The following is a 25,854-nucleotide window of genomic DNA, read 5'->3' as shown; positions in this document are numbered from 1 at the left end:
TCCGTAGCTGTCCCCTGTGGAGTGCTTCAGAAGGCCAAGGTCAAAGCTCCTGGTCCCTCTGGGGCCCACACAGCAGAGCTCTGCAGTGGGGTGGAGAAGGGCAGAGGGTGGCGACTCTTCCCCTTCCCCCACCATGTCCCGGGGGCGGGGTTACCTGTCTGCTCCTGCCCTCCTCATGGAGTCCCTGGTTCAGAGGAACATTCCTTTCCTAGTCCCCAAAGTACTTTGCATTTTAACACCATCAGCCTCAGCATATCCATCCAGAGGACGGCAGGTGTGTCGGGCATTGTGGTGGCAGATTGAGCAAAGAGGGGCAGAAATGATGTTGGTATCACCACCACGGGCTATGTGCATCTTAGGGGTGGGAATTCATACACTCATGCATCTGCTGAAGGCTGCTGCTCACTGAGGCTGGGGAAGCCTCAGAGGATTTGGAGGGCTGGAGCACATACCCTAATCCCTTCTAATCATGCCCTCATTCATCCAGACTCTGCTATCTGTCACGTGCCAGGCACAGTGCTGAGCACTCGTGTGCCCACAGGACACATATCTAAGGCGCAGACCAAGGTGGGTCCCTCAACACAGATGCTGAAAGGCACACTAAGAGCAGGAAAAATATTGAGAGAGCAGGGGAACGAAATGTGATACACAACAGAGACCTCATACCCAAGAGTTGCGGGGGTGGCGTGGGGCGTGCCCCGGAGAGCAGAGAAATAGCATTTTCAGCATGCCGGGCAGTGCATGTTGCGTACGTCAACTCACTATTATCATCCCCACTTCACAGATGAGGGAACTGAGGCAGAGAGGTTGAGAAGCTCTCCCAAGGTCAAACAGCTGGTAATGGTCAAGCATAACTTGAGCCTGGGCAGACTATACTCCAAATCTCCACGCACGGCCTGGCTCTTTGAGGATGAAATCTGCCCCCAGACCCAAAGGAGGGCAAAGGATGGGAACCGCTAACCCCTGCAGGAGTGGCCCTCTTAGAGGCTGGGGGCCAGCAGGAGCCCTCAGGAGACCGTGAACGGCATGGAAAATTCCTCTTACGGTTAGCAGCGGAGAGCCTGCTTGAAAGCTTTCAGACCTGGAGGGGCTCAAGGTCTGCTCTCAGGGCACTGAGACTTCCAGCAAGACAGTGTGGAGAGGAGAGGGGCCTGCCGAGTATGCACATGGCTTCGGGGACCAGAGGTGCTGGGGAGCAGCCAAGAGCTTTTTCCTGGACCCAGCTTGGAGGAATCACACCTCTGTTCTCCGGGCACCAACCTGGAGCCCCTGTGACATTCAAGAAGGGGATTCAGACTTGGTCCCCATCTTCTTAGATGCCCCCCAGTTCCTTTATCTAAAGCACAACTCTGAGACATTACTCGCAACAGTCCTACCCTCCCACCTCCCATTTACACCTGAGGCTCGGAGGGTGAGGGTGGGAGAGGAAGACAGACGTACCTGGGTCCATGAGATGCTGGGTGGGCGCAGTGTGTTCTGGGAATAACGCCCAGAGTGTAGAGTCAGGGTTGGGAACCTCGAAATGCTCTGCAGTATTCACCCTGCCTCTCCTTGCTGGTACTTGAAAATTTTGCACATTAAAAACATATTGCCAAGAAATTGATGCTCAGGATATTAATTCCTTTTCTAGTTGAGACTCAGGCTCTAAAGAACCACAGGAGTTGAGACGTTAAGGGCTCTTGAAACCCTTCTGTCTGCATCTGAGTGGAATCTGGAGCCCAGAGAGAGGTGACCACCCAACACCACACAGCCAGTTGCAGCAAGTTCTTCCTGGAACCAAGGGTCTCCCGCGTTCTGGTCTGAAATCAGATTTCTGGTCCACCTCACAGGTTCTGCCTTCGTCCAACCCAGCCACCCTGTGAATGGGGACTGGACCTGGGTCTACAGGCTTGAGAAGACAGCAAATTGGGAATCATTCAAAGGTCATCTACAGACTGCAGGATGAAATTTGGTTTGGTTTTGAAAAACCTCACAGTCAGCCCTCAAAATGACCATCTTTTAGAAGCATTTACTTAAAAGAAATGCTCTAAATTCATTAGTTTTATATTGACCTTTTTCCCCCCAAAGAAACAAAAGGACAGTGAGTATTCGTTTCCTTTTTAACCATCGACATCTCTTAACTAGACAAGATTATTTTCAATTCCACCTAGACGTAGCAACTCTGATTGCTTAGAAGTGTAGATTTAATAAGCTTTCCACTCATAAACAATAACTGCCTGATTTCTCAGGGAGGGTTTTTCTCAGCCAATAGGAGAAGGCCTGGTGTGGAGTAGCTAAAATAACTGTATGGTAGAAATTCAGAGACAAAGGGGTATAAGTTGAAAACTGAGTCCCCCCTCCCACATAGTAGTTTCCTAGGCCCCCCGACATCCTCCCACCACCCCCAGCTGGAGGCAATCTCTGTCCCCAATTCTTCCAGGGGCTGGTGTTTTAATGGGTGTTGGAAACCAGCCCCCAGCACTTCCTACCCCTTCAAAGGCGTTGCAGAGGAGAGGATTAGTTGACTGCAGGGGGGACCTGCTGCTCAGAGAGAACCTGCAGCTTCTTAAACTTCAAAGACCCCTCAGGGACCCCAAAGGGCACAGGATGTCCCAGACAGCAGAAACCCTAAGGACAGCCTGTTTCCTGCTCCTAATGACCATCACTCCCTTCCTTCCCTGAAACCACACATATCAGGAGGGGCTTTAAGGCCTCATTACTTGGACTCTGCCTTTTCCTCTTTGACCAGGAAGTGGGGTGGGGTATGGTGGGGTGACGGGGTAGGGTGTGTACTCCATCCCTCCTCCCAGCCATGAAACACACGCCGTGGGTCAGCAGGCTGAGGGGGTGCCGCCCCAAGTGACCCTGGCTCCAGACCCACAGCAGGTGCTTGCATGATGCCGACAGGACCCTACTACCCCAGTGCCTTTGCCTGCCCTCTACCTCTGTGTGGACACCCCTTCCCACTCTCCCTGCTGGCCAAAATCCTCTCCTTCCTGTAAGGCCCAGATTGCAGGTCACTTTCTTTCTGAGCAGCCTCAGCCCTTCCCAACTAAGAGGGATCCCTCCCAAGCACATGGCCGTTCTCTCAGGGCGTCCCTGAGGGCAGGACTTGCCATTTTTTGCACCTCAACATCCCAGAACCTCCCCGCAGCCTGGTCTAGCACCAGCCACACAGAAGGTGCTGATGAGTGTTCGTAAATTGATAGAACAGACTGAACAAAACCAAATCAGTTGGGTGCTATCTGGGAATTCCTCTTAAAAGGCTTCACCCCATGGCTCTATGGTCTCTGTGCCTATCATGCAGGTGGCGGGGAGAGCTGGTATCTTCACCTCATGGCAGAGCCCCGTGAGCCCTTCTCTAAGCAATAATATCACAAGCAAGCAACCACCCCTTCCATCGGAACAAAAGGGGCTCTGTTATCCCTTCCCCGATCTACGGCAGGTTATGTCCTGCCTAATGAAACTTAACACTAGAGAGACAGGACAGAATTTCAAAGGCAAATTCTAGAATCTTAAGACTAAGAGGGACGTCGCTCAATTCCTATAAAGCACTGGTTCTCAAACCTGGCCACACAGTGAGATCTCCTGGAGAGGAAACCCCAATGCCCGCTCTCACCACCAGAGGTTCTGATTTCATTGGTACGAGGCATGACCCAGAGTATCTGGATTTTTTTTTGCGGTACGCAGGCCTCCCACTGTTGTGGCCTCTCCCGTTGCGGAGCACAGGCTCCGGACGCGTAGGCTCAGTGGCCATGGCTCACGGGCCCAGCCGCTCCGCGGCATGTGGGATCTTCCCGGACCGGGGCACGAACCCGTGTCCCCTGCATCGGCAGGCAGACTCTCAACCACTGCGCCACCAGGGAAGCCCGAGTATCTGGATTTTTGAAAGCTCCCAGATGATTCTAAAGTCCATTAAAGTCTGAGAACTGCTGCTACAGTGTTGACCAGTGGTTCTCAGACTTCAGCGCCTGCTAGAAACCCGCAGTGGGCCTGTGAAAACTCAGAGGGCTGGGTTCTGCCCCAGAGTTTCTAATTCAGTAGGTTTAAGGAGTGGGAGTCAAGGGCAGGATGAGAATTTGCATTTCTATTAAGTTCCCTAGAGATGCTGAAGCTGCCTGTCCAAGGAGCACACCTGAGAGCCACTGCTAATGGTTTTACTAGTAACCGCCCCACCTTGGCTGCAGGTGAGAGTCACCTGGCAAACTTTGAAACACCAATACCTGGGGCTCACCACACACCAAGTAAATCAGGATTTCCGGGGGAGGGGACGGGCACCTGTATTTTACAGGGGTTTCCAGGGGTGTCTAATGACCCCCCTGGGCTAAGAACATTGCCTCTAGAAACAGGCCATCCTCAGGAAGGGCCAGCACCCAGCTCTTTCTTATTGCGAGCTGAGATGGGCCTTCATGCATGCACGACCCAGGCCCGCCTTCTGAGCGCTGATCAAGCCCCCTCCCTTCATAATGTGACAGAGTTCAAGTATTTGAGCTCACATTCTTGTCCCCCTTTGCTCTTCTCTCCTTCTACCCACAAATTTCAGGGAGAAGTCCAAATTCATAAGAAATGGCAGGACTTCTCATCACGCTTTCAGCCAAGCAAACGGACAATCACTTCCTGGTTAGCCAAAGTCAAAACCCTGACGCTGTTCTTTATTTCTGCCCAGATTCCGAATTTGGGGGCAAAGCCAGGAAGGGCATTACTGTCGGTAGGTTCTGGACACACACAAAGTACATGGCCCAAGTGTTTCATCTACAAATTCTACCCTGATGGTGAATATTCTAAAGAACAAATTTTAGGAACAGTAACCACCTTGTTGCTAAATTATTAAATGCTAGTTTGTGTGACTCTCCGTGAAGTACCCTAGTTATTGAATATATGGACTCATGGTTTCTTTAACTCAAGGGTTTCTTTTTCAAATTTCCACAAAATTGAGACTTTGGGGGTTTTGTAACTGCTATTTGTTTCTCCCTTTATTTTTTTGAGGTTCTTCTTAAGCAATACTTTTTATCTTAAAAAAAAAATCTTCACTTCCCCTAGTGTAAATTATGGCTTCTTGCAGTAATCACTACTGCTTAACTGGCATTCAATTTACAGGATAAAAATATATTCTTTTGGCTGTCCAAATGACTGTGTACACAACTTGTCCTCAAACCCACTCCGAATTTTGGCTCAGAGCAACCATCATGTTAAGAGGATGGAATGTGGTTTCAAGCAATGCCAGAAGTATTGCATAAGCGATAATTGATATTTTTACTCGCGGCAACTTTGTAGTTGATAATGGGTTATTAAAACAGGAAAAGAGGCCCTCCCCACAGAATCCCATCTGAGATGTAAAAGGAAAAGGTGTCCCAGACAAAAAGCCTCTCAGTGTCAATAAAGGGTGGTTCCAGAGCCCCATATCTTCCAGAATGTGTGGCCCCAGGCAGAAAGCAGCAGAGGAGAAGCCCTCTTGTTGCAGCGTCTCCTCTGCCACAACCAGGGGAGCTAACGGCCCCTCCCCCGCTCCCCCTCTCCAGCCACAGGCCACCAAGCCCCGGTGGAACTCTATTGCACTTTTGGAGTGAAAAAGGAGCCCAAATAGCAAGGGTACCAAGTGCCCTGTCATCCTGTTCCTTTTAAAAAATAATCTTGATATTGGCCTTTATTTAAATGTCTGCTTTCGACTTGTGTTTACAGAAGAGATTAGTGTCAAATTTGGCAACCCTGACAGAACAGAGTCTAGCTGGTCTGAGCTGTGAGCTGTCAAAGGTGCAGCTGCCTGTCCTTGTCTTGGCCATTCCCACGACCAAAGGCTTTTCCTCCAGGTGAGACGTCAGGGTGATTTCACTGAAGGTGGCAGAAGGCTCATGTATGACAAATATCACAGGTTTATCCCTCCTCCATTTGGAGATCTTCAAGAGAACACTAATTCTTTAGGAAAAGGAACTAGCACTCCAATCCTTAATGCATAAAAGGAGACTGAGGCCTGGGCGCCAGCGGACCTGCAGGGGATGAGGCGGGAACATGCACCAAGCAGGATGGAGACTCGAGACCTCGGGGGTCACCTCACCCTTGGGTCACTTTTGCCCCTTGATTCTCAGCCTCGTGAGACCACCAGCTCCCTCTCAGCACTCACATCAGCACTGATTCCAGCTCCAGGGGCAACAATCACTGTATACGAGATTGGCGCCCCCAGAGGAGGGCAATGCTCGGGGGCAAGATTTCACACACTTGCCTTCTCCTCCTCACCCTCCAGCCCCAACAGATTCATTCTTGTCAAAGTCACAGGCATATAAATATTGTTCTCAGCCAAGGACTGTCTTTTTAGAGCACTAGAAAGAAGACAGCAAGGGCAGGGGTGAGAGAATAAGCGCTGAAGGCAGTGGAAACAGTGACAGGCTGACCTGCTATGATAAGTGTTCCCTGGAACAAGGCTGTACTGTCCTCCAACAGGATGATAGGACCAACCCCAGACAACAGCCTGCCCTGTGATTCACCTTCCAGGCCCTGCTGCCTGGGCCATGAGGTCAATAAAAGGCAAACAGACCCACACAGGTATGGACCTTCTCTGCTTCCACATTGTGATTTCTTTCTGCGTCACCCTAAGTGTCCGTGAATGTCACATGCACTAGCGTTTCCAACAAGCCATATCTATGGCTGGTCAGGTCCCCGCGGCTGAGTGCTCACGTTCTCTCGCTCCCCATCTCCCCTGCTCCATTGGCCATGGTTCCATATGGCACCATAACCCATCAGCACAGATGTGTCCAAACCATAAAGGACCCTCTCCAGGTGGGAGGAAGACAAATGTGAAAACTCAAAGACTACAGCGAGTGAAGGCTTCCCAAGGCCCACTCATCCCAGCCCGCTTCTGAAATAGGAGTGAGCTCTTGAGAAGCACGAAACACACTCAAATAACACCACCGTTTCCCTCCAATCTCCAAGTGCCTTTTCTCTTTCATTACAGGGAAGAGTCATGGAGATGGCACCAAACCAGAACCCGCTCAGGCTCCTTTTCAAAATGAGGTGAGTGTGCTGCCTAAGGATGAGGAAGCTCTGCATTTTCTATGCTTCCAGAGTCATCAGACAGTAGCTGGTCCACAATAGGGAAGGAGACCTAATAATGGCAGTAAATAAAGAATAGCAGCCAGTATCGATGGTAAAATGAGGTGATGGATGCAAAGTGCTTCAAAGAGCGCACAGCGAGATGGAGGGCTCTGCTCCTGCAGCCGTAACAACGCTGACCAGGAGGATGACAAATGCTCACATGAGTGAGGACAGGCCCTCAAACTTGGCTGTGTGTTCAAATCACCTAAGGAAGTTTAGAAAAATCTGGATGCTTGAATCCCACCTGCAGACATCCTGATTTAATTGGTGTGAAGTGTGGCCTGGACACCTGCATTTCTAGAAGACCCTCAAGGCATTCTCTCTCTTAGACTTTTAATTTTGAAATAATTATAGATGCACAGGAAGCTGAAAAGGAAAATACAGGGGGGTTCTGTGCACCACCTGCCCAACCTCCCCCAACGGTAACACCTTGCATAACTACACTGCAATATCAAAACCAGGGGGTGATCATTGGTACAACCCACAGTGCTTATTCAGATCTCACCAGTTACACATGCACTGTGTGTGTGTGTGTGTGTGTGTAGTTCTAGGCAATTTTATCACACCTGCTGCTGCCTGTAACCATAATCACAACCACAATCAAGAAGTCGTGGCACTACCGCAAGACTACCCCTTTGTGGCCATACCCACCCTCTGCCCCATCCTTCAAACCCTAACAACCACTAATCTGTCTCCCATTTCAATGTTACATCATGAATGTTATATAAATGGAATCGGGCAGTATGCATCCTTTTGAGACTGGCTTTTTTCACTCAGTATCATTCCCTTGAAGTTCATTCAGGTGGCTGTGTGTGTCCATAATCTGTTCATTTTTTATTGCAGAGTAGTATTCCATGGTATGGATGTATCCATTTGTTTAACTATTCACCCACTGAAAGATATCTGGGTAGTTTCAAGCTTTTGGCTGTTATGACCAAAAGCTGCTATAAACATTCATGTCCAAGTCTCTGGGTAAAAATAAGTTTTATTTCTCTGGGATAAATGCCCAGGAGTACAACCAGTGGGTCTTAGTTTTAAAAGGAACTGCCAAACCGTTTTCCAGAGTGGCCATGCCATTTTATTTCCCCACCAGCAGTGCATGAGCGACCTGGTTCCTCTGCATCCCGGCCCATGTTTGGCGTGATTGCTGGCTATCTTGGTGAGTGTTCCATTGGCACCTGAAAAGAATGCCATTGGGCCTCCTGTTCATTCCCTACTGGTGACATCTGTGGGGCAGAAGGCACTCCCATGGGTTGCCTGGTGTCGCCAGGCCACCTTGTGCCAGGAGGCGTATGGGAGGGAGAAGCTGCTGAGCCTGGGTTTCCTTGTGCCACTGGGACAAGGGCAGGGAGGCACAGGCCTTCGCTGCTGCTGCTGCTGCTGCAGCTGCAGCCAGCAGATTCGGTTGCCCACTGTGTCCTGGCTGTGGGACAGGAGCTGGGGTTCACTGCTGCAGTGGCCTGCAGGTCTGCCAGCCCAACACATCCTGTGTATGGAACGGGTGTAGCGGGCTCCCCATAAGGTCTCGGTGGGCTCTGCCTTTCCCAGTCCACCAGCCAAGAAGCAGGTTGTTCTTGGGGTTTATGTTTATATCTGTTGATGGTTCCAGGTCGCAGACCTCTAGGTACCAAGTCCAGGATACATGGGAGGTAAAAAGAAAGCCCTGGAACTCACCAGCCTGTCGTTCCTCAGGTGCTAAGGTCCCCAGCCAACCTGGCTTCTTCTTTCCAGCTTTCATAGCCCTTTTGTTATTGTCTGTTGAATCATTCCCAAGGTATTTGGTTGCATTTAAAGGAGAGGAGCAGGGAAAAGTCGAGTCTACACCAGCTCATTCCAGTACCAAAGCCAGCACTGGCTCCTCGAATCATCTTATGCTCTTATCCTCTTATCCATCATGCTCCTTGAATCCTCTTATGCTCTTATCCTCTTATCCATCATGCTATGATGGAGGGAAAGTCAGTGTGCCCATTATACAGATGCGGAAGCTGGGGGCACAGGGAGATTAAGTGATTTGCTTAACCTGCAGCAAAGCTGCCTTCAGGCTTTACTCCCTGAGGACCTGCATTAAAGCTGTAGGCCTGGGTTGCACATTTGGGCAGAACCTTGGAGGCCTGTGCCCTAGGGGACAGCATAGGCCCTGCCTTTCCCATGTGCCCCTTGACAGTCGCTGGCTGCACAGATGCCAGAGTACATGCTCTCCAGCAGAGTTCCTCCCTCTCTGGACTGTCGCCACCTTCTCTCCATCCACCAGCAGACCAGGCCTCCCTAAGCCCCCTGTCACAGTCACTTCCTGCAGAGGACCTGCATCCTGTCCCGCTGTGTCTCTGGCTCCCCCCGCCCCACTCGTCCCTCCTCCACCGTCTCATGCTGATGCAGCTCCTCCAAATGCAGACCCCTCCCTCAGTGCCCATTCCCCCACTTCTGCCTCCTCTCCAAGGACTCTCAACATGGCCCTTTTATGGGGTTGACTGCCCTGTTGACTGCTCCACAACAAATAGCCTGTTACATATGATCCTACTTCCAAATGCACCATAACTTTATATTATGATAATCCTGGTTCCATCACCTATAAGCTCCAGGGCTGTGGTGAGTTGCTTAACCTCTCTGTGCCTCAGTTTCCTTACATGTAAAATGGGGAGAATGACAGTACTTACCCCACCGGATGGTAGGGAGGACTGAATGAACTAATGGCTGTAAAACACGGAAAACAAGCTTGTATAATAAACCTATGAAATGGACTACTGTTCAATGGGGGTGTATCTGTGCTGCCAGCTTTGCCTTGGGGTCTGGGCACTACCCAGATCCCGGTCTATTTTGTCCTTTATGTTGTGCAGGGGTCACAGGATCAACAAGAGGAGGGTTTGATGTGAGTTCAGAGATCAGCTCAACCCTCCTCATCCTCCAAGAATCTTTCCTTCAACGCCCAGGCTGCAAGGAACTAGCTCTGTGCAAATACCCTGGAGTGAGGAAATCAACACTACCTTGCGTGTTTCCAGAGAGCTCAAATTCTATGAACTTTCTTCTCTACTAATAATCATGCTTTGAGTAAGGTTCAAGTTACAAGTTCAAGTAACTGCAGCAGTATCCAGCCCACAGTCCCCCATATGTCCCATGAGGAGTGTTAAGTGTTTTGCAGAAACCTTGGTGAAATTTGCATTTTACATTCTCTGCCTCTGTATGACCTATTGGGGATGACTTGTCAGTAGATTCTCGACTGACTTCTAGGATTGCCTCTTTTAATTCTGAGCACTCACAAATTGTTTGATAAGCTAATCTGGAATCCTTCCAACAAACAATATTAATATCCTAAGTCTAAACTGTATGCCATTTGTCTCATTTCCCTCTTGCATGACAGCATTTACCTATTTTAGTCTTTAGCACCCCCTGCTTTACCTCATTGCTCCTCCACGGTTATCAAAGCTGTTGGTGCTCTCATTTGCAAACAAAGCTCTCTCAGTCTGGGCCTAGAGAGCCCAAATCACGTGAAGCACCTGGTTGATCTCTCATCACCTCCTCTATTATCTGGGTCTTCAGTTCCTACTGGTACAAGGTGTAGTGTACAACCTCTAAAGGGGTGCATGAAAACTGGGTGGGACTTGCTGGGCAGTCCAGTCATGATGAGTGTGCCCAGTGATAAAGGCAACTAAGTTACCAAAGCCAGCATCCCTCAGGTCTGGCTCTTCAAAACACAACGTGACCTTGGCTTTCAAAAGGGGTATCTTTACAACCCTCTGCAAGTTTGAAAGTAGGATCACTTTGGGGGGCTCTTTAACTTTCTTTCCAGTTTGGTAACCAGCCCTCATAGTTTTCTTTCCTGAGCCATTTTTCACAAGAAAATGAATTTTGTAATCACCATGCAGGAGTTGTTATATACACAACAAGGACCAGAGAATAAGAAGTTCTGAAGACCAATGCCAGGCAATCGCCAGGCTTAAGCCCCCAGGGCAGACAGGCTTCTAGGCCCAACTGATTCAATTTCATGTTGCAGCCAGAAGTGACCAGGGTCCTGGACTTCAGGGCTCACTCTAAACTCTCATATTCCAGAAGTTTCCACATAACATTTGGGGGCTGCACTTGTCTTCCAGACCTTGGGTAATATCAGCAAATGTGGAAAGAGAAAACAACGTCTTTGATACTAGATACAAAAACAATCAAAAGGCTGACTTGCCTGCTGTGTAATTCTACCAACGGGGCAACCCTGGGATGGACTCTGCACATGCAGGTCACTGGCAGCGAGGCTGGGAAGAAGTCGCCTTTAGGAAAAGCACAGACACTCACACATCAGCTTCTGCCTCCAAACTGAGAATAAAAACTGAAAGGGAGACTGGAGGGGGCAAGACAGGAATGACAGAATTTCAAGGCCTTGGGCCAAGGACCTCAGCTGCCCTTTGGGGATGTCAAAGACGACCACTTTGGGGGCTTTTCAGGAGTGTTTGACATTTTTGTTCAGTGTTTCAGTCCTGTTACTTCCTTCCATCTTTTTCATGAAACCCCCCATCTCACACGTAAACCAAATTCTGCTTGACCAGCGTGTTCCTGAACAGGTCTGTCGATAGCCATGAGTTTGACCTTCTGGAATTTAGCCAAAAATTTACCAGATTTTATGATACATCAAGTTAAATGTTTAGATTAGAGTGGGGTCTCTTTTAACAAGTAGTTTGTACCAACCATGACTACAAGGAAAGCTGGTCTCCAAGCTATAGAGGAAGCTGAATGGAAACACAGCATCGGCTCTGGAAGCCCACTAAAGACTAGTCAGAGGCTGCTGGCACTGTATGGGTGGTAAATGAAGCACGGGTGAAAAGGGACCACAGAAAAGATTCCAAAATCACGGCAAGAAAGCTATTCTAAAAACTCCCCCATAGACCAAAATCTTAAAAATGAAGAAAAAATAAGGTTTTTCCCTTCAACTCCATATATACAAATCTATGTTTATATGTGTACACACACGCACACACACACACAGGTACAATATATAGCTAGAAGCGAACACTGCACTAAGATGGGGCCGGTGGAAAGGGCTACCACTTCGACACGCTTTAACCATTCTTCTCAAAGTATCACGTGTACAGGAGTCACCCAGCTGGGCTCGGACCCTGCATTTCTAACAGGCTCCCAGGTGACAAGATGCTGCTAGTCCTGGGACTACCCTCTGAAGAGCAAGGTGCTGGTGCAGTTGTAGTTAGTTTGTTTTTCCAGTCTGTCCCTGGCGCAGCTCCACACATGGGGCTGCCTCACCCTTTGCCAGATTCTGAATGGGGCATGGGATGAGGGAGTTCCAGGTGATAACTGTCAAGTCAGTAAGAACAGTTCAGGTTGGGGTGGCTGGAGGGGGGAACAGGGAAGGAGAGGGGTTCTGGGAGCTTGCTCTGCTGAGTAAGCCAAGCTCTACATGGAGCAGGCAGCCAGCAGCAAGCCGACCGCCTTTTTCTTCATGGTAGCTCTCTCCTGCTGCCGGAGCAGTTTCTGCCCCTCCTTGGTGACGGCAGAGCACAGGCCACAAAGATGCACAGGCCCTTAGTTAATCCTGGTGCCCCCCCACCACAGAGCCACCAACGTGGCCAACCACAGGTTTGTTAGGTGTCATTTACCCAGTAAGCACGTGCTCCTGCCTGGAAGGCTCCTCTGACCAGAAACCAATCAGCATGTGCCTTGCGGTTATCGGTAGGCCACCTGTCATTTGGTCCTCAGTGTGTCTGAAGCTGTCCCGTGGCAGGGGTCCTATTGGACCCACCAGGTCGTTGGTCTGAGTTTGACTTGGAGATCCACTGCTGTTTCTCTACCCGCTTCTCTTTAACAACTTACCTGGTTATAAGCTAGCTAAACTATGGCCCTGGTGTAGGCGCAGGTTCACCCCCCTGCCCAAGTAACACTTCAGACCCCACATCATGGAGCCCAGCTTCTCCAGTGGCTGCCAGCCCTGCGCTAGCATCAGCCTCTCCGGGGACTTTGGCGACCCCAAGATTTGTCCCAGCTCAGTTCAGAACTGACCAAGCCATCTTCTTCTCATTCTCTCTTTGCTCTAGATAATAGTGTCAGTGAATCACCAGACTCACTTCACACCTGACCCTTCTTCAACACCACAGAAGCGCAGCTGTGGTTAACAAGATGAGGCCTTTGTCATGCTTCCAGTGACTCTTGGGGAAACTTAACAACCTCCCACATTCTATATCCATCTACTTATTTATGTTTTCTCCAAGAGAGGCCATTCCCAGATCCTCACGCAGGCCCCTGGCAACTACGCAGGCCCCTGTGCTCTGTTTTGATGTCAGGAACAAAGTACATGATTTCATGGCTCCCGCAGACCCCTCAAGCCCCTCTGCTGGTCCTGTCTGCCACCACCATCAACTGGCAAGACTACCACCTCCAGGCAAAGTGGGAGCACGCTCTCTGTGCCTAAAAATGGATTAGGAGAGAAGGGCTCTTTCCCAGAATGTGCCATTGACTGGGCTGGTGGCAAATTTCCCAGGGACTCAGAGATGTGCAACTGCCCTCAGGTCTTTGGAATTTTCCATCAGCAGTGGGCAGTGGATGAATAAGGATTTCAGGCATGAAACCAAATACCTTGGGAGAATGTGGGCATGTGTAAGCCACAACAAAATACCATAAACTGGGTGGCTTATCAACAATAGAAATTTATTTCTCACAGTTGTAGAGGCTGGAAGTCCAAGATCAAGGTGCCAGCACAGTGGGGTTCTAGTGGAGGCCCTTTCCTGGGTTGCAGAGGCTGCTTTCTCGTTGTTTCCTCATATGGCCAAAAGACAGCTAGTTAGCTCTCTAACCTCTTCTTACAAGGGCACTAATCCCATTCATGAGGGCTCCACCCTCTTGAGCTAATTACTGCTCAAAGGCCCCACCTCCACGTACCATCACTCTGGGGATTAGAATTCAACATATGAATTGTGGGGGACACAAACATTCCATCTATAACAGAGCACTCCATCTGTGGAGAAATTTGCATCTTACCACACCTCTGCCACCTCCCACAGTACTTACAAAACCCCAGTCATGTAAGCAAAAACTGTCTTTCCCAGTAAGGGTAAATCCAGTTACCAGAAGAGCCACATGGGGAGGGCTTGGCCTCAGCACGAGATCAGTTCAGTTGTATAAAAGGCACCACGCCACAGGAAAGGGAGGCCGTCTGCAAAATGAGGCTGAGATGACTTTGGACATCCCTTCCAGCTCTGAGAACCAGGAGAAAAGCCACTTACAAGGAGCTGCCAGAAGCTCCGGTAATCTAACGAGAAAACTGGATCTCGTCTAATTCCTGGAATAGTCTGTAATGTAAAGAAGTTCTGAGGGGATTTCAAAATTTGGTTCTTCAGCTAAACTCAATTCACACACCCCCTCATCCCCCCTCCCCGCTCCCGCCCCACCATCTCCTCAAACACCATCTCGAATGACATCATTTCAGGTAAGGAAATCCATCAATAATTGAGGGCAAAGAATTACTGGGGTAGAGACAAACATCCACACAGCTTGTGTAACCTTTCCTATCACAGTAATAAAACTCTGGGAGCAGCAGACATCCCAGATCCAGCTGGATTTCCCATCACGGTGATAACATCCAGCCAATAGCTGCTTGGACTGGCCACTCAGAATGCAGGTGGGAACACATCTGTCTGCCTGCTGAAGAGCTTTTAATGGTTTTCCCTTTGTTTGTCTTCCCTCCCAGGCCTGGCCTGGGCAGATTTGGGAAGACTGTGGTCAAGGTACTCTTAAGAACAGTGGCTCTGGGCTTTCCAGTCAAATGGAGGAAGTGTTCTCTCCTCACATTCAATGTGAGTCAGGGGTAAGACTCCAAAGGAAATCACGATAATTTCCCTGCAACTCTTCTTAATGCTGGGCAATGAGAAATCGCTCCCTAAGGCAGAGAAGCCATTTAAACAGGGCCACCAGTGACAAAGTTCCCTGCTGTTCTGGACACTGCATCTCCCATTCAGAATCATTCAGCTGGGAGGGACCAGAAGGAAATTCTGCTTTTATTTGTCTGGGGTCGGGGCGGGAGGTGGAGAAAGGAGGAGAAAAAGGAAAGGCATAGCTCTTAGGAAGGACTCATTCAGGGCAACACGGAGCAGGGCTAAGAGATGCTGTGCCAGGTGCAGGCTCCACTGCGGCCACCCCGCAATCCTCCAGAAGTCACAAGTCATTCTAGCTCATCCAAGACTGGAGAAGGAGGGTGGCTTGTAAATTAATGTCAAAGACCTTACAATTTTCAGCAGCACATTTTTAAAAATAATAAGGAAAGTAAACGAGGCCTGGGTGTTTGATACAACTCTGGAATCTGGATAAGGCAGCCGAGCCAGGGATGCTCACACACCTAGGAAATGGCACTCAGAAATCACTCCAAGCACCTCCGCGTGAAACCCAAGAGCCCTAAACACCACTGGCACCACCAATTAAGCTTCTTTCTGGGAGGGGAGCCTGCAGGAGGCCTTAGGAGTTGAATAGGGATGGAGGGTAAGACCCAGAGAGCCAGAGAGGAGTTCATCTGAAAACCCAGTGTGGGACTTGCTTGCCCTAGAAGCAGCCCTTCCCGTACCTCCTGGACTGGAAGGGTCCACCCTTTCTGTTCTGCGAGAAAGGTTGACCCATACGTGAACACAACTGCCCTAATTCCAAACTAGAACAAAAGCACCCTTGCCCTCCTCCTGGGATTTCTAACCGGTTATGACATTTGCAGAAATCCTCTCTCCACTGCACCTTCCTTATAAGGCCAGCCCATCTGATGCCTGTGCTGTGCCCGCCGGGTTACGCGACCAGGCAGAGGACTCGGCAGGCTGCCCGGCCGTCCTTGAGGGCTACCTACCTGCTCACACCCTGCCCATGTGCACACCGTGTTCCCTTGTACCATACCGGGCAGCTCATCCTTAACACAGATCACAGACAAATACTTCCCCTCTTCACAAATCTAGATAATGGCTTTCCTTACTTCCTGTTCTGGGATTGAGGCAATTCCTTTCAGTTTGAATTGTGTTGACTCCAGTTATGAGAACATTTCCCCCAGAACAGCTGTCCCCTCCCTTTTCCTCCACTCCCCAGACACCTGCCCACCCTCTGCCCATAAGCCATGATCCCCAGGAACAGGACTCTGTCCATGTTCCATGCTGCACCCCAGGCGCACGTGTTCCCAGGCACACTTCAAGAGGACATCTTTCCCACATCCACTGCCCTGAACTCATTTGCACAGCGTCACATTCTAGACGGAAACATCCGGAGTGCCTGGATCTAGCTTTTGATGGGTATCTTTATTGGGGGATACCAAGCTTCACCTGTGACCTGCCTGGACCAGGGATCCTACTTGTTACTTCAGGGCACGAGGTGGCCACCTACCTGCCCTCTGTCCTCATAGGACTGAGCAGGAGGACAGAGTCCCTCCTCCAAGTGACATAAGCCAGGGCAGTGCTTCCACAATGGTGGGCTTGGTTCCAGGACGCGAGGGGCGTTTGTGTGGGTCTGAGAACCCAGCTGTGCACCACACACTGTTGCAACTGGGTCTGTCTATGTCTGCAGGTGCACAAGTGTCACCAAACACAGTTCCTGGTTGCCAGGGCATCTGTATTGTTAAACCCCAGCCCCATGTTTCTCTCCACTTGGGAGCGTCTATGTACTCGGTACCTCAGCCCCCTGTGGGCCCTGCCTGTCCCCCTCCTTCTGTTCCTCCCCTTCCATTTCCAGGTCTCCCAGGAGGTGTCAGGTGAGAGATGACAGGACTACGCTTGCCTGTGGTGGCAACTTTCAGGAAGGCTGGGCCTTTCCTCACTTGACTCACCAGCCGTGAGCATATCTGCCTGGTACAGCTGCAAGAAGCGCGGAATTCAGACTGACCTAGAGAGGGGCGAGCTGGAGCCGGGAGAGCAGGATCGTATCTAGCAACACAGCTCAACCCTGAGGGTGGCCTGGAGGGACAGGGTCTGGGAGCAAGAGATGGAAGCAGGAAGGTGGATGAGGCCGAAAGCAACAATAAAAGGTCTAGACCTCATGCTGGTGGCAGCTCCACCCTGACTGCACCTGGCATCTCCTGGAGAGCTTCCGAGGTGCTCCCTCCCCCAGAGGAGGTGGTTTAACTCATCAGGCTGAGGCTTGGCCACAGGCACTTCCAAGTGCCTCAGAGGCTCCTCTCCTGAGGCTGGGCCCAGATGTCACATCTGCTGGGTTCCCAAGCTTCCATGAAGACATCATTTTTCAGAGGCCACAGGCAAAGCCAGCTGACCAGAGGAGAGGTAAATTCCAGAATGGAAAGACCCAAGAAAGGGCATATGGAAGTCAGGAAAAACCCCAGGAAGAGCAGGTGGGGAGAGGCGCAGCCCCCGTACAGGTAGTAAGGGCCTGAACATGGGGCGTGGCTCTGGGGCCTGTCTGGAGCTGGAGAGGTCACATGGTTTGGACTGACTCTCAAGGCAGGTGTTGATCTGGCTCAGGCTTATCTAACAGAGCCTCCTAAATCCGACAGAAGCAGAGATTTATTTTCTGCAAGGGAAAGCTCTTTGTTTTTCTGAGTGGGTGGCCGAGTATGCATTAAGTGGAGTCCCTCCCCTCTCTCCCCACCCCACCTGGAAGCCCTGTGTTTAGACACCTCCCAGGCACTGTCTTACCTGATTGAGAAGCACACGGGGTTTCCCCAGGCACCAAACAACCAGTTGAGACTTGGTTCTGTGCCCTCCTGGCCTCCAACTGCACTAGGGAGAGCTCTTGTCAATCAAATGTCTCCCCTGGGCCTTATCATGCTGTATTAGACCTACTTTCCCCAAAGCAAAAGGCACTCTAACCAATTTTCATAGAACCATTTACTTTCTTTCTTACACTATAAAAATTCCAAATCATAGCAAACAATATCCTCTAAAAACAATATCCTCTAAAAATCCAATAGACGTATTAGGCACAGTCACTTTAATGCTATACTAACGTCACTACCTAAGCTCTCCTTGATCATTAGGGTGTCACTTGATTTTGTTTTTTATTTTTCTCATGGGCAGTCAGCATGGACCTGAGCTTCTGAGGAGAGTTCTTCCCATGAGCAATCAGGGTTGAGTTTGCCTGAGAAAAATGAATGCTTCGAGCTCTCCCCCTTTCTCTCTAAAATCAAATAGTGATAAACATCTTGGACACTGAGGTCCACCACAAGGCATCCTGGTTTCTTGAGGGAAAAAACCTGGGCAGAGTTGGGCCAGCTGGGCTGTTTCCCCTATGTCACTGATTCCATCATAACCAACAACAGCAGCAACTACGGCCCTCTAAAGTGAAAGAGGTCCATCGAAGACATCTTCTCATGCTCAGGACCATCGCTTTCTCATGGTCACTGTGGGATGAGGAAAGGCACAAAAACAGCCTCATTTTCTGCTGGGTTTCCCAAGCTACCACAACAAGACAGGGAGACAGGTGCCTTCCAAAGCTCACAGTAGGTGAACCAAAAGGTGGGGGGCAGCTGCCTACCTGGCAGCCTTTCATGGGCAAGAAGGTAACTAAGGTCATAGGTGCTCATTTAAAAACCCCAAAGCTGCTGTCAGCAAGGCTGCCCCACAGACCCAGCTTATCCTTCAGGCAGGAACACAGAACAGCCCCTTCCCAGGGTCTCCTCCATGACTGCCATTGGGAATTGCAAATCCTTCAGTTCCTGTCTAAAGCCAGGGCTGGAGTCTTTTCTACCCTACTTCTTTATCAGGGTAGATCATCAGAAAACTGCCAGTCTCACCCACAGTACTTGAGTTTCCTAGGGAAACCCCTGTTGAGGACACATTGGCTTTCTTCAGCCAGCTGTACCATGCCATTTTTTGCCCTCTCTGCCTAGGCTGCTGACAAACTGAAAGTACCTTGGTTTTGGGATATATAACAAGCTCTCTTCTTTATTACCTATGTTTTGTAATTTGGATCCTTATTTTAATGGCCCTGTTGCATGGGTATATTATCATACAAGTGATCCCAAATCATTTTAGGTAGAGACTAGAAAACTTTTTAAAGTAATACTAGTTTCCTAATCTATAAAGTAAAAGCTAAAAATACCTGCCTCACAGGACTGATTCAATAATACAATGAATGCACAGTATCTAACATAGTACCTGGTACATAGCAGGTGCTCAGTAAATGAGATCTGATTTGACTTAAACATCATTACTTTATTGTTAACCTACGTCCAAAGCAGCATTATTGATGTTACCATGGGAAGAGTTTTTCATTTAATTTATAATTTAGAACTTATTTTACTGCAAATTGGATTGGAGCCAGTTCACAGCACCAAATAAATTATTTTTGAACTACAATATTTGAAATAAAACCATGCATACAAACAGATGCTAGAAAGAGGGAGAAAAATTCCAGTACTACAATGAGTTAAATGTTAAAAATGAGCCTTACACTTAGCTTTGTGTTTTCTGAAAGCCAGAGCAAAAATGAAATCACGTTACCTTACGCAACTCTCATCATCTGATAAACGGCATGTGTAGCTCCTACGGAAAGTGACTTTTTCTCCTAACATGGGGATCTGAGGTAAGTGCTCACACTGCTCCTCACAGGAGGTTTATTGAGTACGGAGCAGAAGGGCTGCACCCATGCATGCCCACGTGCAAAGGCACACACACCCACCCTTCAAAAGAGATCTTTACTTTTCAGTATTAATTGGTTAGGAACTGGAGGGTGAGCTCTCTGGGGATTTTCCAGGGTTACACAGAGGGGTGTTGTTTATTGTTTTCTAAAACTTTCACCAAGAAATTTTGTTGGAGAGCATGGACCAGTGGCTCAGGTCCACAGAGAATACCATCCATCTTATCTCAGTTCACACACACTTAAGAAACGTGGAGTTAAATTACTCCTCCCTATTCCAAAATATAGACAGTTTCCAGGTTCGCATCTGTGAAGGAGCCTGGCCAGTGGCTTTCCTGAGACTGCAGGCTGGCCTCTACCTTCCCAAGCCTCCGCACAGCCTCTCTGGCTGCTCTGAGCCGGGTGACCAGAGGGGTCTGTGGATAGGGAGACTGTGGCTTCATCCTTGAGGGATCTGCTTCCCAACGCTTTTGAATAATCAGAGATGAGAGACTTCTCTGGGAAAACCATAATTGCCCAACTAGGGGCAGGACCAAATGCTATCAGGATTTATTGGCTTTGATTAACAATACGGTGTTTGTTTTTGCAGGTAATTATAGAGTTCAGTAGCAAGCTATAAAGAGTCCTCCAAGAAATTCTAAACAGACTGTAGCTAAAGGCTACTTGTATATGACTGAATCTAATCATTCATCTGCAGACCTCCCGTGTTAAGATGCCAGTGTTTGATCCAGCACAACTGCACAGATCAGGGAGGAACGGCGCTCTGTGTTCTTAATGCCCAAGGAGAAAAGGCAGCCCCTGTGTGCTCACATGCGGAGGTGACTACTGCCATGGGATGCAGCAGTTCACATAAATATACCTCTTCAAAGGTCCACACAACCTGCGCGTTGGGAAATCTTTTGACAACTCTGCATTCTCACAACTGTTAGGGAGTTGATTCCACTGTACTAAGTTGGGCTGGGTGGGGCATTTGATAGTGAGAAGATGTTTGCCAAAGCCATACTCATTTGTACTTTTCTTTCAGCAACCACTATTGGGTGGGGTTTTCTAGTTGTTTTTTTTTTTTTGTTATTGTTTTTTTTTTTAACAAATCTGAGATATGAATACAAATTTGATTACAAATAATTAAAAAAATTATTTTCTAGTAGTGTAGGCAAACTAGTATGGGCAAAGTGTTGTCACCAATATTTCTGAAATATTGTCAAGATGAAATAAATGTGTACGTAGAGATAACTACTTATCTTGCTTCTCTTGGCCAATAACATGTTATTTTCCCCTTAGTCCCAGGAAATACACGTAAGATTATTTTCATTCTCTGTACTCACATCATGATAGCCAACAGGTACAGAAAAGTCAACAACAAACCCATCTACAGGAGTGAAAAAAATTAAAATGGGACCAGATAAACAAAGCAAGGTAAAAACATCAAGCCACAGATATGGCTAATACTAGGGGAAAACAACTGCTTTTGTACTCCTTATTCATTGCCTCTACTCTTGCAGAAGCTTGAGTTCACCTTTAGGGTTCCAGGCATCTTACTATCTCGGGCACTGGGAAAATTTTACAATATATATTTTTCCCCGAGAACTAGATTTCCATTTAATTTTGTTCTCTTCGGTCCAATAAAATTTTTCCATTGTTTTGCATGCTTTGGCCTCCTCAATTTATTTATTTAAAGTTCTTAAGCAGTCATATCACAATGTTTCCTTCAGAGAAACATAAAACAGACACCTACTCCAGGAGAAAGAGTAAACCCTCGGGCCACAGTTTGAGAGTCAGCTGGTTTTCTGCCCCCTGGGACTTCCTGCAGGTGATCTCAGCCTTGGGCCAGCCATTCAACCCCTCCGACCTTCTTTTTCCTCACCTAAAAAAACCAGGAGGCTGCCTCGGATTCCCTTCACATCATCTTTGGGCTCTAAGGCTCTGTGGTTCTTTCCTCCTCAAGGGAAGAACTTCCATGTGCAAAGGCAATAGCTGATGATTCTTTAAACTAAGACACTGACATTCTACCTTCAGAAAGTTGGACTTTGTTTGAAACTGGCTGAAAAAAAACAACCACCCAGAAATTCAATAGCACAAAGATAAATCCCATTATTTGAACAGCATATTTAGAGTGAATCAAGATCATGGTGGTCCGGGAAAGGGGATACAACTCACTACAACACTGAGAAAATCTCTTCCCTTTACAGCGTGTGCTTTAAGAACAGACTTAAAGCAAACATCAAATAAGCACTTCCACTCCCAGAGACAGTCTGTTCTGTGATCTCTTGGGTTCCCTGAAGGGTTGGGACCCAGGCTTGCTGGCCTAGGTCCTTACTCTAGAGGAAGTAAAGGCATTCAGCAGCACTGTTTTAGAACTTCCAGAATCTGAGTGAAAAAAATATGTATTCAGAAAAGCATTTAAAGAGGCAGAACAATCCAGAGTCTGATACTTACTTGTGGCCCAGCTCATGAGCGATGGTAAAGGCCAAATTGAGGCCATTGTCTTCGGCAAGCACACATTTCCTCTTAGCACTGCACACACCTCCTAAGTAAGCAATTCCTGCAGCAGAGACACAAAACACATCCTCTTCAGAATGTGCGAGGCCCTGACCTCGCAGGGCAAATCCACATGGTCAACATCACACATCATCAAGAGGGGCAAACGGGGGCGAGGATGACCATGGGACTGGACCTGTCATTCCAGAGCTCATATGGAGACTGGCTGGTGTGTGATGCTTTCGTATTCGCCTAATAATAATAATAATAATAATAGTATTAACAACCACAAACATCTCTCAAGCATTTAACATACGTCAGGCAACGTGCTGAGTGGTTTACACAGATTATCTAATGAAGTCCTCGTTACCCGGGATGGAGGCAACAGAGAAACTGGGGTTCAGAGAGAAAAGGTAACTTTCCCAAGGTCACCTGGACTGGCACCTCGTGCTGGGATGCTGAGCCAGACCTGTCCAAATTCAGCATCCAGGGCTGGGACCAGGTGAGGCCAAAAAGTCGAGGCACCCAGTGCACAAGGTTCAAGGAGGGTCTCCCTCTCAGGAGCCGACCCTGAGAAGGATGGAGGGCCTCCTCAAATTTCACATCCTGGGCACCTCCTTCTCTCACCCAGTCCCGGCCTTATTAGGGTTAATGCTCTCAGGGGGTGAGCTCGGATCGGGACCGGGACTCACAGAGAGCAGGCCACAGAAGGTGCAGAATGTTCAGAAAAATGTTTCAGGAGCCCTGAGGAGGACGAGACCGGGGCCCAGGAGCAACGAAAGACGCTGGAAGAGTACGGGCCTGGAAGCCATTCGGGAGGATGGGTCCCACGGCCCAACTCCCTCAACTCTGCACAAACATGACGGGGCCCAAGGACCTTCCCTGAGACGGGAAGATGAAGGCAACCAGGGGTGGGTACCAGACTCAGGAAAATGGTGTGAGCAAGGGGGCTGGGTACAGAGGACAGGAGGCTGCCAGCCTCTGGTGGACGATGGCAGTGCTCCAGGGGAGAGAGATTATTACGGCAGAGAGGCGCGTGTGAACAGGATGGGGGCCTTGGACGGACCAGGCACAGCTGAAGAACGCTGGGCATCAGCTGTGCACAGGCCACACGTCTCCAGGCTGACACTCCAGGGCTGATACTGCCCACGGCAGCTCTCCACACTCCCTCTTAGCTCTGCACCCAGGAAGGATATCACCACGACCCCATCCAGGAACCCCCAGGACATATCTCAACAAAAGCCGGAGTCCACGGACCCCGAAGGGCTTGGGATGGAACTTGAGTACTGGTGGCGTCTGACTCCTCACTATACCCTGTGAAATGAATGAGTGGCTGGTGGCACAGGGGGCCATATGCCTGAGCAGGCTCAGTGCTGCCCTCGCTGTGAGCTCACAAGGGGTGTGGGGCGGGCAGTGGCTCTGCTGGCCCGGCAGCCAGGTGTGCACTGGCTATTGGTGCCTGGTGACCAGGTGGATAGGGACTCTGCCCGCCAGCCCTGTGCCTTGGAAGGGCTGTGGCCACCCGAGTGAGGGCACCTGTTCTCCACCAAGAGACACTACCCACTGCCAGGCTGCACGCTGCTCCCTTTCACTAATGTGCCGGAAGTATATCAGAAGCTGACAGCGGCCCTGCAGGCACAGGAGCCGGGGAGGGAAGGAGCTGGCAGAGGAGAATGAACAGGGGGATTAATTAATTAAAAATGAACCTCCCTCCCTGCTCCCAAAGACCTAAACCAACATCCTATTTGTTGACATCAAAATCAAGCTGGGGCGGACCTCAGCCACACACAGGGCACTCCCCCGCAACCCCTGCAAGGGGCAGACAAGCTTGCACACCCCGGCTCAAGGGCTCAACTCACACTCAGCAAACTGAGCTGGGCACCACAGAACGTATCTGCTTTTATTTGGAAGCATGCAACACACTTGGCCAAGGTTGAAGAATTTTTTTTTTTTTTTTTTTTTTTTTTACAAAAAAGAAAGAAAAAAAGGAAATGTTATTTGGCCTCAAGATGTGTTTTTTTGCATATGGGCATCATAATCCAGCAATGCAGACTATGGGAAGGAGGAAAGACACGATCTGCCCTTTCTGATATCGTTGAGGTCATTATTACGGTTTTGTTTAAAAATGCTTTGTGGGTTGCTGCAGAAAGTCCAGCAGTGAGTAGTCGGAGTGCTTCCACATGGCACTGATGGCATACGCATGCCGCGCGCACACACACACACACACTCAAACGCACACCCAGCCATACCCAGCCTCCTGGGTCAATGAATCAATCAGAAACAATCAAATGTGCTCACCCCGGAGGAGTTGTCTGGTGAGGGGGAAAGAGAGACATCCAAGGCCAGCTGTGCTGAGCTCACTGTCCCAAAAGCGCCTGCTGAACCAGCAGACTTTAAATGCCGCAGAAACACATCCCCTGGCCTCGGCTACACTCGGCACCCGGAACAGGCATCCTGAGTTTCCACTCTAATTGGGTAACATACAACACTAGGGAAACAGCTAAGTAGAAGGCCTTCCAATAATTGCATTTTAATTTTTCCAGGTGCATATGATTTTTTTTCTTACTAGAAAACAAAGCATTAGTTTATTTATAAGAAATGCTTTCACACAAAGGTGGATTAAGGTCTAGTGCTTTTAAAGGTTTATTCCAATCGTGAATAGCCCAGTCATAAAACCGAGCAAGGCAAAATACGTCAACAAAAATGGCCCAGAAAAATGGAGCACGGGAGCTTGTGTGTTTACGAGCGACGGTGTGAAAATGCTTAGAACTCACAAAACAAAGTCTGGAGAGAATCCCAGATTGTTGTAAAAGTAAGAGCTGCAGGGAATAGATGGTAATTAAACCAGGAGCTGCAGCGGAAAACAAAGCCCACCACTACTCCATGTTTTCTGGAAAGAAACAGCAGTCTAGAGAGGAGAGTGTGATGGAGACGCAGAGAAACCCCAACTCGTCAGGCTGCAAAGGCACCAACCTGGAAACCCTGCCCAATCCCACCTCAGCACTTGTCTAGAAATGAGGAAAAACCAGTGTTCTCTGCACTGATTTTTTTCTTTTAATTAAAGAAAGGAAGTCTGTAAACACAGGTTCTGTTAATGTCCATGCTGAAGCTGTGGAAGCAGAGGGACCTTCTTAAGTAACTGGAATTCCCCACACAGATAGCAAGGATTTCTCAGACCCTAGAGTGGTTCTTTCAATGGTTTCAGTCTTCCATGATTTAAAATTCTCCACCAGAGAAATAAGAGTAGAACTTATTTTTGAAATTTAAAAAAAACATCAATTCCACGTTTTCAGAGCTCCTTGGAACAAAAGCAAAGCAGAAAGGCAATTGGCATTTATTACGGTTCTCTTCACAGGCAAGCGCTGCTCTGCATGCTTGGTCCTCCCTTATTTGGAAGGTATTACTGGCCCCACTTTACAGACAGGGAAATGAAGGCTCAGCATCCAGTTATGTAGCTGATCAGGGCCCAGACTTGGGTACAAATGTAGGGTTATCTTTCTCCAACACCCATGCTCCCCCAGGCAAACCCTGGGCCTCCTGCACCAAAGCTTTGGTAACCAGCGAAGACGAAAAGCTTGGAGGATTTAGAAGATTTTTGTAAATCGTCACGTGTGTTTATGCTGAGATGTGGGTGGGATACAGTAAAGGTTTCATGTGTTTAAGTCCAAATGTTTTTAATCCTAAAGATAAAAAGACTCGAGGGATATGTGCAGCCACATTAACAGTAGTTACCTCTAGGACATGGTGAAGTCATTACAGATCTTTAAATTTTTT

General features: G+C 48.8%; 1 protein-coding gene across 5 annotated transcripts in view; it reads right to left on the bottom strand.

Moving 5' to 3' along the window:
* ADAMTS17 (ADAM metallopeptidase with thrombospondin type 1 motif 17) overlaps positions 1–25,854 on the bottom strand; it is a 350,286-nt gene that overhangs the window by 166,673 nt on the left and 157,759 nt on the right. For all 5 annotated transcript variants that reach the window (XM_081230164.1, XM_081230165.1, XM_081230166.1 and 2 more), the window contains one exon: positions 22,039–22,144. In XM_081230164.1, the coding sequence (XP_081086290.1) occupies positions 22,039–22,144 (106 nt within the window). The remainder of the gene's footprint in view (positions 1–22,038; positions 22,145–25,854) is intronic.

The sequence above is a fragment of the Mesoplodon bidens genome (assembly GCF_964165515.1).
Source record: "Mesoplodon bidens genome assembly, chromosome: 3".
NCBI classification, from domain to species: Eukaryota; Metazoa; Chordata; class Mammalia; order Artiodactyla; family Ziphiidae; genus Mesoplodon; species Mesoplodon bidens.
Note: the sequence above shows the minus strand (reverse complement) of the source record. Positions and strands in the feature narration are given on the sequence as shown.